Raw genomic sequence first — 14,882 nt, 5'->3', positions numbered from 1 at the left:
AAGATATAACTAGAGATATGTTCAATCTTTTTACAGCAGTAACAGCTGATTGCTTCCCAAAGGCATCAGTTAGGCTGCAAAAGACATCACTTAAAATTTTCAAAGAATATTCATCTCTCTTATATAGACCTCTCTCTCTTGATTTGTTGACTACAAAAATACATTTTCTTTGGGGGTCCAAAATGTCATCTTAAAAGTTCTCCAAAAGTCTGTCTCCCATTCTTACATTAGTATTATATGGGATTCCTTGATATCACTTTGTTCAACAATCCACTGATTATAATAACAAGTCAGGCATAAAATAAGAAGCATGCTCATGAAAGGTGTTTTACTGTCCTGTCAAATGTGCAACATGGAATACAAGTCCAAGAAGGATCTCTCCTACGTAGCCACTCCTTCCAACATCACAGACCTCCATTCAGCCATGCCTTCTCACCCTGCATGACACTAGTCATCCCTGTGTTCCCATAAATCCTCTGCAGGGGTGGGCCCTGATGGACTGAAGGAAGGCCTTCCTCTACACAGGTCCAGTGCAGCCAGCCCTGTACTCATCTATCCATTTGTCATCCCTCATTCTCCTTACACAATCAGTCCACTCCCTGTTCTAGGTCTCTCCTTGTGCAAATCATTGTGGGTAATACACTACAACCAGTTTATGGCCACTGTCCATCCATGCCCTTTAGGATTCTTACAATTCTTATTCTTCAGAGATTGTCATGTTCCATGATTTGCAACCATCTACTGTCATGGGAAGAGTATGGATATTGACAAAGATGGATTTTTGTTTCAGGAAGTAGCTTAAGGTTGTCAAAAGGACTGTACGATTTCCCATATGTGATCTAACCTGTCATCTTCCTACCCTACAAAGTTCATTGTCCATCTGCAGCGTTTTTCCAAGAGCTGGAGGGTTAAAGTCAGAGGGATTTAGCATTAGGGTTATATGTACTGAAGGACTAGTTCTGTTGGCTGTCCATCCACCGGTTTATCAAAGTTCAAACAATAAACATTCACTAGGTTTTCCCCATAGGAATAGCTAGGAGGAACCCTTTCAGAGATATCCTCTAGGAATCATTGAAAAGACTTTGAAACATTTTAGGGTTTGATACAATCAATGTTACAAATAGGAAAATCTGGAGATACTCATTATCTGTAGTGAATCCTAAAAAATTGTATTCCATGGTGGACTTTTGCTGGGAGAGTGGTAAACATTTTACATGAGCTTGTGTCTCCTTGTTTTATGCTTGACTTTTAATTAATAATAGTGGATTGTTGAACAAAGTGGTCTTTATTGTTATCTATTTCAAGGAACCCCCTATGGTACTAAGACATGAATGGAAGCAAGTCTTTTGGAGGGGAGTCTTTAAGGTAAAATTTTGGTCAGCTAAATAAAATACATTCTTATAGTCAATGAACAATAAACATAATAAGCAGGATCTTACATGCTCTATATCATTCAGCCATTTGTGTAACTATAAAGAGGTAGTCTCCTAGAGATTATCATTTAAGAAAACCTGACTATTCCCTTCTTATGCTTTCATTAGAGATATTTTTTTTTACAGAAGTAAATCATTCTCTTTGCAAAGATCTATGAGTAGGCAGTTTTTAATGTTCTTTCAATCATCTTTTTTGGTAGTGTAATGTTAAGGGAATCTGAAGATCTTCCCTGACCCATAATAGGCACATAGAGCCCTGGCCCAGAGTTAATCAGGCTCTGGGCTACACCAATTAAGTTCTGGGGCATGAGGATTTTCAAGCTCCTCAGCACTCAGTCAATCAGGTGCCAGGTCTTTGTTATATATTCTGGGAGGTTGGCATTTTGCTTTGGGGGTTTGCTCATAAGAAGGATCTTCTGATTTCCTGGTCTGGACTCTGAGTGGCCATATGTTCAGAGGTTCCCCCCACCCAAATGCTCAGACGTAAAGGCTCTCTCAATCCAGTGGTGTATGTAAAGTATCTAGCAATATTGCTTTGATTCAGGCAGTCAGAGCCCTGTCTGTGGGTCTTTTTTGCTAATTTTTCTGCTTGTATTTTCTCTGATGTTCTGGGCGCTGACCTTTCCCCTGAACTAGTAAATGTAATTAAAAGTAGGATTGTTAACCCCTTTTTGAACAGTCTTTCCTAGAAAAGCAGATCAAAGAACCTGTGCTAGCCGGCCATCCTGGGTATGCTAAGGTGCTTGCTGTTACAGTCAGCAATGCCTATACTCCATATTGGCATTGCCCTTGGCTGTCCTGTCTCTCCCACTGGTGAGGAGACGAATTATTTGTTGGCTGAGGTGATTTCTGGGGTTTTATGTCCTCATTGTGGCACTTCCTTTATATCAATTAAAATTCCTCAAGAAAAGGTGATGGTCTGTGTTGATCATGGGTCTGGAGCTGGAAGGGATCTCAGAAGCCATCAAGTCCAACCTTCGGCCCAGCATGTTTAAGTGAATTGCCCAAGGTCACTTGGGTGCTAACTGTCGGGGGTGGGATTTAACCCAGGACCTCTGACTCTTGACAGCGCTCTTTCTTCTGAACCAAACCATGTGCTGGCTCCTAATTTCCTAATTTTATTTAATTCCTAAAATTTCCTAATTTTTGGCATCAATAGCTCATCTGAATGGGCCAGACCAAAGCTGTTTTAACACCTTCTCAACTACATACTTTCTCTACTTTGATTTTTCTTTTGACCTTTGCTCTAACAAATCGATGGCTTGATTGTACACAAGTAGCTGATACGGAAATGACCCCTACAATGGTAACCAATCATTTCCTGTCTATTAAAATATAGTTAATTTCATTTTGGGGCATTCTCTTCTTGAAGCAAGTATTCCTTAAAGAAAAGCATTTGGCCTCCTTTCTTTCTTGCCCTTGATCTATCATTTCCCAGCATACTTTTTGATATTATCACCTACATTCACTTTTGCATCCAAGTTACCGAGTAGCGAGTAAGACAAATGAAAATATACAAATGGATTGGCAGCCTCCTGGACTTAGAAGTTTCCTCCAATAATTTGCAAACCATTCAAGCCTGCCCATCTTGGGCGATTGTTGTCCACTTCCTTCTAACAGTGTGCTACAGGGAGGATAAGGAAGAGAAAAAAGAGGGTCCACTTAATATGCTGGAGGCCTTCCTCATTGTGAGAGAACTGGTGGAACCTCGGCCATCAGCCTGCCATCCCTCACCTTTACCACATGACCATCCCATCTTCTCTTCTATCATATAGCTCCCCAGTGATGTGAGGGAATATTCATGGAAGCATAGCTTACTATGTACAGAGATATAACTAGGCTCTCTTGCCTTAGGGCAGGAATTATTAACTTTCTCATGTCATAGACTTCTTTGGCAAGTTGATAAAGTCTATGGTTCCTTTTTAAGAAGAATGTTTCTAAGTGCATAAAATAAAATACATGGGATTACAGGAAACAAACAACAGCTTTTACCTCTTTGTAGAAGATGTCCAGTGCTTGTTTGAGGGATTGTACATAATTTTCCACTGAGTAGTTCTCCTGCAGGGAAAGAGATACATAGGTCACCTATTAGATGTTCATTCTCTGTGAGGAAGAAAAGAGAAAGATCCAAGTTCTCTAAGATATCTGGACTCAATGCTCTGTGATACAGGGCAATTCACAGGAATGTATGACTTGGGTTTTAGAAAGAAGATAGAAAGTTCTCCTTAGGTTTGGATTCAGGAGTCCTGAGCAAAGAGTGCGTGTTCAATAAATATTTGCTGGTTGATTCAGTAACTGTTCCACTGATCTTGGGGGTCTACCGCTGATCAGGTAAGCCCAGAAGAAGGCTAAAGATGTGGGGGGCCTAGGAGTGAATTTGGTTGAGAGAAGAAAAAAACAACTTCCAGAAGGGTAAGAGAACCCATCTATTATTCTCCACAGTTTTCTAGCACTCAGTGTGAACAAGGCCTGGGCACTCTTTATATGACCTTTGTATGCGGTTCTGGCTTGTCCTTTGTCCTTGGAGAGGACCATGACATCAGGAAGATGATGCCATGATATGCAAGTGAATTGGGTCTAAGTGAGGGAGGGCTGTGCAAAGTCACCAGTCTTACTTTCTCCTCTGGAGTCGTTTGGGTCCAATGACCAGATATATAGATCAGGATGACTGGAGGTGGCCCAGCTTCACCACCTTTACTTACTCTTAAGATTTGTCAGGGAGAGGGAGCATTCATGCAGGTAACGAGGTGGGGCAGGAGATAAAAAAGAGACTGTGAACAGTCTGAACAATCTGCTTTCCAGTGGGCAGGACCTGGCAAAGACATATTCCAAGTAGCTGCTATTACTTTAGAAAAGGGCATTTGGGTACACTGCTAGTTTATAGGTGCTAGAACTGGCTCTGTCCCTGAAAGCAGGTCTGATCCCTTTATATCCTTAGCCCCATCCTGGTATATCTACACAAAGGGTTCCATCTTCTTTTTTGTCCACTCCTCCAACACTTCCCAGGGCCTGCTAGAACCAGGGAGCAAGGGAATGAGGAGACAAGCATGGGATCAGAGGGCTCCCTAGTTGGCAAGGGTCTGCAAAGGAAAGACAAAACCAAATCCAAGAACTGGGTAGAATGGACCAGGGAATGGAATATTGCTTACTTAAGGAATTGAACCCCTTCTTTCCAATTGGTTTGGACTAAGTTCACACCTACTGGTGGCAGCATGGAGTTTTTCATATGTGCTAAGGAGCTAGGATTAGAGTTAGAACACTCTGGTGGTGTTCCTTGGTTATTAGTCACACTTTGATAGCATAAGCAATAAAGCCAAACAGGTGTCTTCAGAAACTTAGAACATAGGGTCATGTATCTGGGGTTAGAAGGTGCTATAGAGGCCCCTCATTCAGTCTCTTTCTTTTACAGGTACTTAGGTAATTATATACTTCATCATTTGAATTAAGGTCTTCTGATACCAAAACCAGGATCCTTCCACTACTCCCCAGAGTTACTGACACATTATGGTCAAAGAGCTAGATGTCTGTCCAAGAAATCCATGCCCTTTCCTCCATTCAGTGTTCATTCAACAAGCATTTATTAAGTACCTACTATATATGCCACCAACCCCCATGAGGCCTTACCCTAATCTTTCTAGCTGCTAGTGCCTCCCTGTCTCCTCTGAAATTACTTTATACATATTTTGTCTCCTTATCCACGTGCATGTTGCTTCTTGCTTTAAGAGGCAAGCTTCTTGAGGGAAGGTACCATTTAATCCCCAGCACCTAGAACAATGCCTGTCACACCGTAGGTGATTCCTAGGTAAGGGAGGTTGGATGTGATTCTTGCCTTCCCTTAACCTCTCCCCTCCATTGATGTAGTAACAGAATGTAGTCATATACCATAAGGTTTTAAGGTATTAACACATTGTAACACCCTCAGATCCCTTTATGAGGTATGAACACCACTCTGAGTTAAGAAGGGAACAACTTGATTGAGCAAACAAATTAGCCATGCCTTTGGGGATTTTAAATAGCTAAAACCTGGATGAATTCCAGCGATTTGAGAGTGGGAGATTATAAACTGGCAATTGCTTGTGGAAGCGGGAGGGATGTGAGGGAATTTCTTCAGGTCACATAGCTTTGAAGGGGAGTTCCTGGGCCAGGAAGAGATATTGAAGATATTGTTCCCCCAGTAGGCAACAGAGTTAAACACGGGAGACAAAATAGATACAGAGACAGCTGCCCATGAGAAGTACTGTCAAGGAGCATAATCTCTGGCAGTCTACTCGAATCTCAGAATAGTTGTCTCTCTAGGGATCTAAGTTATGAGTTTGAATGTAAGTTGAGGGATGCCTCTAGAGGAGATGCTTCACGTACATAAAAGCTTTTTGATTGATAAGAACATTCTCTGCCTTCCAGGAACTAATATTCTCCTGGTAAGAAACATGTACATTTCCAGGTGCTACAAGGAGAGACTGGAATCATTAGAACTGTAGCATCTCATAGTTGGAAAGGACCTCAGAGGTTATCTAGTCTAATCTATACCTTCCCACCAATTCTCAAGGATTTGCAGAGTCAGGTCAGCTAGGTGGCACAGTGAATAGAGCACTGGCCCTGGAGTCAGGAGGACCTGAGTTCAAATCTGACCTCAGACACTTAACACAAAACTAGCCATGTGACCCTGGCCTTGTCATTTAACCCCAATTGCCCTACCTTATTCTCCCCTCTAAAAAGCAAAATCTAAAAAAAAAAAAAGTTCAACCGTTTAAAAAAAAAGGACTTGCAGGGTCTAACTGAACTCCAATCATCTTGGGTGAATGGTAATTACAGAATTGGTAGAACACCTTGTACCTACTAGGTGATGAATCAGTGTTTGTTGAATTGAATTAGAAAGTTTGAAAGGTCTTTGAAAAACTAAAAGCTGCATACAAACACCAAGGATGATTAGTATTATTATGAAGCTCCCACACAGGCTTTTTACAAATGATGGCTAATAATGTGACTCTTTTCTTTGTGGCCATTACTCCTTTCAGACTGTATCTTGAGAATGATTATCACCCCTGCCCTCCCTTCATTCAGAGTTGTCTTTTTCCATTTAGATAAATACAGGCAGGCAGGCAGTCCCCAACTTGCCAACGGGACAAGAAAGCCAAATCTTACAATTCAATTCAACAAACATTCAGTGAGTACTTGCTCTGTGTAAGGTACAGTGCTAGGCACTGGATATACAAAAACAACCCCTTTTCCCATTTCCAAAACCAAAGCAGTCCCTGCCTTCAAGAAGCTTACATTCTTCTGTCATTTATAAGTCAATTATTAGAAATTTCAAACACATTTTCCCATAGATATTCAGGGAAGGTAGGCTCCCTGACCTCCATTCAAAAAGCCTATGTAACTCAGAATGGGTTTGAAATATTATATTATTATATTAATACATCATCTGGCCTCATTATATTGAAATATTATAGAGTTTAAAATCCCAGATCTGTAATTTCACTGGCATAGGGTCATATCTTTGGGGCCAGAAGAAGCTCCCTCCACCAAGGCAGATTGACATCTGTTCTCCATTAGGGTCACAGAGTTGTCTAAAGTCAGTAACCAGCATGTGTCAGGGCCAGGATCTGAATTCTGGCTTTCCTGATTCTGAGGTCAGTTCTCTTTATCCACCTTACCAGGCTAACTCTGATGATTAGGGACTCTTTCTGAACATTGGAATGGTGGAGACATGAAGTAGATATCCTTTCCTATTGGTATAGTTTTCCTATTGTAATTTGCTAGACACAATAGGCCATCATTCCTTCCTTTGTTTGTTTTTATTTTTGCTTTTTGGAGGGGGGAAGGTAGGGCAATTGGAGTTAAGTGACTTGCCCAAAGTCACACGGCTAGTTTTGTGTTAAGTGTCTGAGGCCAAATTTGAACTCAGGTCCTGCTGACTTCAGGGCAGGTGTTCTATTCACTGTGCAACCTAGCCACCCCTCATCATTCCTTTCTATGCATTTTTATAGCTATCCCTCATGCCTGGAATATGTCCCTCTTGGAATCCCTTATTCCCTCTAAGACTCAGTTCAAACGCCACCTCCTATACAAGGCCTTTCCTGATTCTACCAATTCTTGGTGCTCTCTCTCCCCAAATGACTTTGCATTTATTTTATATGTTGTTGTTGTTGAGCTGTTTCAATTGTATCTGACCTCATCTGGGGTTTTCTTGGCAAATATACTGGAGTCCTTCTTCAGCTCATTTTGCAGATTAGGAAACTGAGGCAAAAAGGGTTAAGTGACTTGCTTAGGTCACATAGCTAATAAGTATCTAAGGTCAAATTTGAACTTAGATCTTTCTGACTTCTAGGCCCAGTGCTCTATCCACTGGACAACCCAGCTGCCCCAATCTATATATTATTATATTTTACATTTATTATATGTTATACACATCATCTATTTTTACATATATTACATATTTGATATATATTTACATTTAGTATATTTTCACATATATTTATACATTGTTTATGTATCTACATGAATTGCATATTTTGCATGTATTATTTATTTTGCATATATGACATACAGTTTATTTTACAAATATTGTATATTTACTATTTATGGGTAAGATCCTGCCCTTTTGCATGTGAGCAGTTGCTAAAAGGGTCAGTGAAAGAATATTTGTTGCTGAAAGGGGCACTGAAAGAATATTTGTGTAAAGAAAATTGACAAAATCCACTTGTGAAGAAACACAGCCTCTCAGGTAAAATGTCGAGGAGGAGAACAGACACAGACTGTTCTATGAAGCAGTTGGAGAACTGCTCCTTAAAATTCTTTTTTTTTTAAAAAAACTGTGGGTCAAGACCCCGTATGGGGGCTTGAAAAATTTGGCAACAGTATAAGGTTTCCGAATGCACAAGGACCAAAATTAGTTCAAAATCAAATGTGTAATGAATTGGGGTGTTTCTGGAAGTACTTGCCCATGTTGCCTCAGACTTCACTCCTCCCTTGGTTCTGAGCACAAAGCATGTGCACTTTCCTCTTTGAGTGCCCTCAGGTCACACAAGGCCAATAAAAAAAAGTTTAAGAAGCCCTGCCTTGGATGAATGTATGGAGAGGACCTGTTTGAAGGCAGGGTGATGACTGAAGTTAAGTGGTTTCAAGTCATTGTCATCCATTAGTTCATCTATATTGTATTGTTTTTTAAGGTTTTAAAAGTTATAAATAACTGTCCAAGAACTATGGGAAGATTTTATAAGGCCTGGTGGGTTCATACTTAACAGAAACACTTATGAATTTTACCTGATAAGGTAAAGATGAGTCACTGATCACCGGGAGTCTCTGATTTGAGGTATTAGAAGCTGTAAAGAGGCCAGAGAAGAAGCTATAGGAAGAGATAAACAGAACAGGCAAGAGAGTAAGCCGAGCAAGTGAGGAGTCCGCATGGAGCAGGAGCATAGAAGGCTTCAAGTGAAAACAGCTGGCTCTTCAGCTGTTTTGCTGGGGACTTATTGATTAAAAGAGGGGGTAGCTTTGTTGATTGGCTAGAGATAGGCTGGAGGAAATGCTGGAGGAAGCTCATTGGAAAACAGTTAAATCCTGCTTGTTCAAAGAGCTACTGGGGGCTTATTGTTCTCTCTAGTGTTAGCTATAAACTACAAGAGGGGAAACCTTTCAGGGGTGCCTGTGTTGCCCTCTACTGACTTGTAAGATTTGAAAGGGGGAGAGAAGGGGGGAAAGATTGGCTTTGTGTCGATTTTGCTGTGAGAAGAGGCTTGGAAAAGATAAAGCTTCCTGAGGAACCTAGAAGTTCCCTGGCTGAAAGGAATTGTTTGTCAACACAATAACATAAACCTTTCTCCTGCCTTGTTAAGGTTGGCTATGAGCAAAAAGAGGGTTTTTTTTATTGCTTCATCAGCTGGAGAGCACAAGAGGAATGGCTTTGCTCAGCAGGAAAGTAATAAGGACCAGAAGGAAAGCAGCTGACAGAGAATCTTTTTGTGGTGTAGATTATTCCTGAAGGGACCAAGGACATCAAGGCCCCGAGTCTACAGTTAAGAGTGGCCTCAGGCACATGGGTTTCCTCACTCATGTGCTTCCTTATTATGGGTCTATAAATGTACACTTATTCTTCTCTGTAACCATTATACATATTGGTGGAAAAGTGTGACCCAGGTTTATGGGTAGACTGTGATGTTTTGATTATTCTTGTTTTAGCTTTCTATTGAATATCTATGATGTTCAATTATGACTGCTCTTACCTTCTGATGAGTAAATGTCATGATTATTCCTTCTTCTACCTCATCATTTGGTAAATAATTTGTATTTGAGAATTATTGGTGTCATGGTAACTGATTTGGGGTAAATGAGAAGTTTACTGATGGGGCCTCAGGAACTACAGTAGTGAATAGTGGGACTATATCTGCCCCAGACCAGGGTTAACTTGGGGACCCTGAAAGAGAGTTTGAGTAGTAGCAGCATGGTGGTTGCCCCTCTCTCAAAACCTCACACTTGCCACTTTGAATGTAGGTTGGATAAACTAACCAGTTCAGAGACTGAAGGTAGAGAGATCCACATTAGTGTTCTTCTCCTACCCCAGGGAGGAAGCAAGCTCCTCTCAAAGGTTTAAAAAAAAAGCAGCAGTTTCTTTTTGTCTTTCTATATGTAGGGTCTAGAACAGCATCTGCCAATATTTGCTTCTTGAATAGAATTGAATATCCTAGCATCAGTACTGACTCTTTACATCAATGTAAGAAAATGTACCTTTACATCTTCAAATGGAAAAGATACCTTTCTAGGGAAACATTGCTCAGCAGTTCTAAATTGGAGAACAGAGGACTGCAGATATTTAGGGAATACAGGAGACTAAGAACTGAATTGCTTGTTTCTAAATGGAGTATTTGTAAATCTGGGAATGATTAGTGTAGTTATAGTTTTGTAAGGGAGGGGAGTCAGAGAGAATTAGGGACCAAGGGCCCCTTGGCCTAGTGCTTACAGGATTTTCACAGTATTGACAAAGGTCATTGCTTCCAACAAAGATGGTGATCAGCTTCCAGTCTTGTTTCAGGTTGATTTCCTATGGAGATGGAAGACCCAGAGGTTTAGAACTCCGTAGTGGGAGGGGGCATACAATGGTGACACCTAGAAGGCAAGCCCTAGCAGGTTTCTTTCCATTTTTCACTTTAGAGTAAGACCCAGATTGGCTTTTCTTTGGACGGATCCTGAAGTGATCAATGAGGGGAAACCCAGAATTTATTACCTCACTATAACTCAACTGAGACTAAGCATCACAAAGTGAGTGTTACGGTGCATGTATAAAGGGAGCAAGGAACAGATTTCATGCTGAAATACCCTTCAGAAAGCTGCCGCTGGTGAACAGGCAGCTGCTGGGTTCAGGGACTTTTCCTTGAAATCACAAGGGTTAAGTGGACAGAGATTAACCAAGTTCTCACAACTGGTGGGATATCGGGGCTAAAAGGGGAAGCTGAAAAAAGGTGAATAGAGAAGCAAACCCTCCGAGAGGAGAGTAAGCAGAGAGAGGGAAGGAACCGGTGCTTATACAAGATAAAGGGAGGGAGAGAGGAAACCTCCTAGGTCCTGGGGCTTAGAAGACTCATTGAGGTCCTGCAGTAGGGCTGGGAAGCGTGTTTCCCCTTTAGCTGACACCATAACAGGAGCTTTGCTGCTATTGTCAGGAACTAAATTCCGAAGAACAAGTCATGGAGAAAAAAATGTGCCTGCAAGGTTTCAGGGGACAGGGCTGAGGAGCTGAGGGAGGGGGAAAGAGGAAGCATGGAATGAGAATTCTATTTATAGAATGCAGCCTTTACATAACAGGTCTGAATGAAGCAAAATCATGACTAAGGTGGGAAACAGCTAAAGTCCAGGGTCAGAGGGACAGTCCTTCACCAATTTCATTGTTTTACTGTCACTTCTGTTTTACTGTCTGTACTCTTTCTTCCCCCAAAGAGTCCAAAGGTTAGACTCATAGGGAAGGGAAGCAAAGTCTAATACATTCTGGGGAAGGTCTTGCTTTTCTCGCTTCCTCATTGTGTTTTCTTCTCACTGTCCTCTGAGAGATGCAGAAGGTGAAGCTGGGGGAAAAGCCCATGGCCTTCCCTAACCAAGGTCTCTTCCATACCTTCCTACTGGTGACTCCAAAGACAGGCACTCACCAAGCTGTTCTTCATTCTGTCCACTAGTTCACGGGCCTGGCTCGGCATCTCCCTATTCAGGGTAAAAAACATGAAGAGCTCAGATGTGGTTCCAGTGGATTCCTGAATTCAAAAGCTTAGAGACACGGGGTTGTAGACTCCCACTCTGCTGTAAACTCTCTGTGTGATGTAGGGTAAGACACCACCTCTCTGGTCTTCAGTGACCTCAGTCCCTCAGTTCAGTCTTCTGTTTCTGATCCTTTTCATTCCTGTTCCTACCTTGTAAAGTGAGGAAGACCCCTTACCTGCCTAAAGGCAGAGGCTTGGGCCCCTGACAGCTCTAAGATCTCTGATCCTCTGGTTTGTGGTGTGGGGATACTTACATTCTCACTGTCTGGTTCTAGTTACCAAAGAGATGGAGGAAAGGGAAGAATGGGTATGTTTTAGGACAGAGCTGCAAGTTGGACCTGTGAATTCCTTTTGTATTTATTGGAGGAGAAAGAACAAGAGCCTGGGAAGCAGAAATCTGAATTCAAATCTCAGTTATGCTACTTACTATTTATGTGATGTTGAGAAGCTCATTTCACCTTCTGGTTTTCTTCAAGTCCCGGCTAAAATCCCACCTTCTACAGGAAACCTTTCTTAATCCCCCTTAATTCTAGTGCCTTCCCTCTGTTGAATGTGTCCGATGTATCCTGTACAGAGTTTGTTTGTACATCATTGCTTGCAAATTGTCTTCCCCATTGGATTATGAGCTTCTTAAGAGCAGGAATCAAATTCTGCCTTTCTTTGTATCCCCACCGCTTGGCACCCAGTGGGTACTGGCACAAAGTAGGTGCTTAATAAATGTTTATTGACTGATTGACTGACCTTCCTGGACTTCAATTTCCTGGTTGATTTGTAAAATGGGGGGATGGGGTAGATGGAGCTGGATTTTTCTCCAGGGTATCTAACAATCTGTGAAGACTAAGACAGGAAAAGGTAGGAACAGGAATGAGAAGGAACAGAAATAAAGGACTTGAATAATCAACACAATGAAGAATCGGCTTCTTGGATGATCAAGGCTTAGCTTTATAATTATATTAATAATAAGCAACAACAACAACAATACTGTATCAACATAATGCCTCTGAGATTCAGTGACGAAGAAGCTCTCACTGTCTGACACTGAAGAATTGCTCTCTTTTCCTCTGGCTCCGAGGCTCAGAGGGTGGTACAGTTTGAAAAGAACACTGATGAGAAAGGGGAAGTGAATCAAACCAATTAGATTTTCTCCAGGTGATACAAACTCAGTCATCTAAAAGGCAAAGAATCAGCATGGCTGGAGGAAAATAAAAATCATTACACTGTCAAGCTTTCCACTTTTAATTAGTACAGTTGTTCACAGCAGAAAGGAAGATTAAAAACAAGCAAACAATTGCCCATGGTCTTCCAGAGGCTCAGTTAGCCCTTTATTGATAAATGTGGTTTATATGTTACAGAAAGCATTGAGGGACATAGAGACATGGCAGAAGAAAGAGCAAACTTTGTTGAAGATACCGTGGTACCATGCAAATGGAAAAGAACAAAGGAATCAGACTGAATGCCCCATAATGACAACGAACAATCTTGGCACTGCAGAAAGTTTGAAGAAATGCATCTACGTCACTTCTTGGCCAATTTGGGGGACTATGGGTATGGAATATTGTACATGCTTTTATCTACATTTAATGTATTGCCTGACCTTGCTAAATTAGTTTTCGTTTTAAAATTTCTATGTTTTATAATCTTTGTTACAAGAAATGGTTTGATGAGGAAGGGGGAAGGGAGAGATCCATTTTGGGAATAAAGGTGAGGAAGAACAAAAGGCATCAATAAAAAAGATAATTAAAAAAAAGATCTGGTTTTATTGATTAATATTGCTGCTCCCTAGTTTGTTTAGAAGTAGTGTATTGTAGATACCAACTTAACCCTTTTCCTAATCCTATAACCTTGGGCATAAGATAAGAAGGTACAAGGAACAAAGAGAAAGTTCAATTCTACATTTCCACTAAACTGGCTTACTTGCTGTTCCAGGTTGTTGCCACTGTCCCCTTCAGACTAGATCTTCTGAGACCGTGCCCAGTGGGGTTAATCCACTTAGCTCCAAAGTCCCACCCTGGAACCATGCTTCTTCCCTCCTCTCCCAGATATCAAGATTAACACTGGAAAAGTTATTCAAATCAACACTACCTTACTTCTGGAAAGGCCAGGTCAGTCCATAGACTCATTGCTCAACTCATCATCCCTGAAACTCCCCATCCCAAAACACACTTTCCTGGTCACCAATCCCCAATCTCTCCCTGTTAGAATGTAAGCTCCTTCAGGGGAGAGCTGTCTCACTTTCATATTTGTATTTCATAGTTTTTTGTAACATAGTAAATTGTTTCATAAATGCTTATTTTTCAATCATTTTTTCATTCCCTCATTCCTCATAAACTGCATTCTTCCTTCTGCCTCCTGGTTTTGCATAGTCTGTATCCCACTCCTGTGGTGCTCTTTCTACTTACTTCTTAGGATTTGTGGTTTCCTTTAAGATTCAACTCAAATGCCACCTTCTACATGAGTCCTAGTCTGATCCCATCGTTGCTAGTGCCCTCCTCCCAGATTACTTCTTGCTCTCTACCCTGGTTACTACTCTTTTCACCTGATCCAAGTCCATCCCCTGAGGAACTTAATGTTTTCAGCTCTGGAACTCTTGTCCTAGGGCCCATGATGCTCTGTTAAGTGCTTTTCATGGCACACTGTATGGAAGCCGGCTCCATCCATTGTCCCATTCTTTAGATAAGAGGGCATGTCCTGACCAGTGCTATTATTGATCAAATCATTATTCCTAGTGCTATAGGAATGAGTATCAATTTATAGCTCTGTGGCTCCACTTGCCATTCCAGTGACTTTCCCAACTGAACCACCCCTCCCCTTTGGTACTTCCCTGTATTTGTTATCCCCTTATTAGGATATAAGCTCCTTGAGGTCAGGGTCCATCTAGGTCTTTAAAAAAATTTATATCCCCAGTATTTAATAGTGTTCTGCACCATAGTAAGCATCACATAAATGCCTTTTCATTCACTTATTTGTATGGATTTTATACTTCTCTGTATACATGTTATTGAGGGCATTCACTATTTTGTTTTTCTAGGCACATAGTTTGTATTTAATAAGTGTTTGTTGGAGAAATAAATGAAGATGCAGCAAAGCAAGTTTAGGCTTGATGGAAAAACTTCTAAAAATTAGAGGTATTCAAAAGTGGAATGAGTTGCCTCAGTAAATTGCTCTCTCTCTCTCTCTCTCTCTCTCTCTCTCTCTCTCTCTCTCT

At 41.2% G+C, this 14,882-nt stretch overlaps 1 protein-coding gene across 1 annotated transcript in view; it reads right to left on the bottom strand.

The window, feature by feature from the left end:
- Positions 1–14,882, bottom strand: part of PLB1 (phospholipase B1) — a 223,176-nt gene that overhangs the window by 29,898 nt on the left and 178,396 nt on the right. Inside the window, exons 52-54 of the mRNA XM_069071811.1 lie at positions 11,570–11,621; positions 10,390–10,470; positions 3,426–3,491 (exon numbers count right to left, since the gene is read on the bottom strand). Coding sequence (XP_068927912.1) covers positions 3,426–3,491; positions 10,390–10,470; positions 11,570–11,621 — 199 coding nt within the window. The remainder of the gene's footprint in view (positions 1–3,425; positions 3,492–10,389; positions 10,471–11,569; positions 11,622–14,882) is intronic.

This window comes from Petaurus breviceps, unplaced genomic scaffold (genome assembly GCF_028583685.1).
Source record: "Petaurus breviceps papuanus isolate PSGF00001 unplaced genomic scaffold, PetGlider_PUasm1.0 90845, whole genome shotgun sequence".
In the NCBI taxonomy this organism is placed as follows: domain Eukaryota; kingdom Metazoa; phylum Chordata; class Mammalia; order Diprotodontia; family Petauridae; genus Petaurus; species Petaurus breviceps.
Note: the sequence above shows the minus strand (reverse complement) of the source record. Positions and strands in the feature narration are given on the sequence as shown.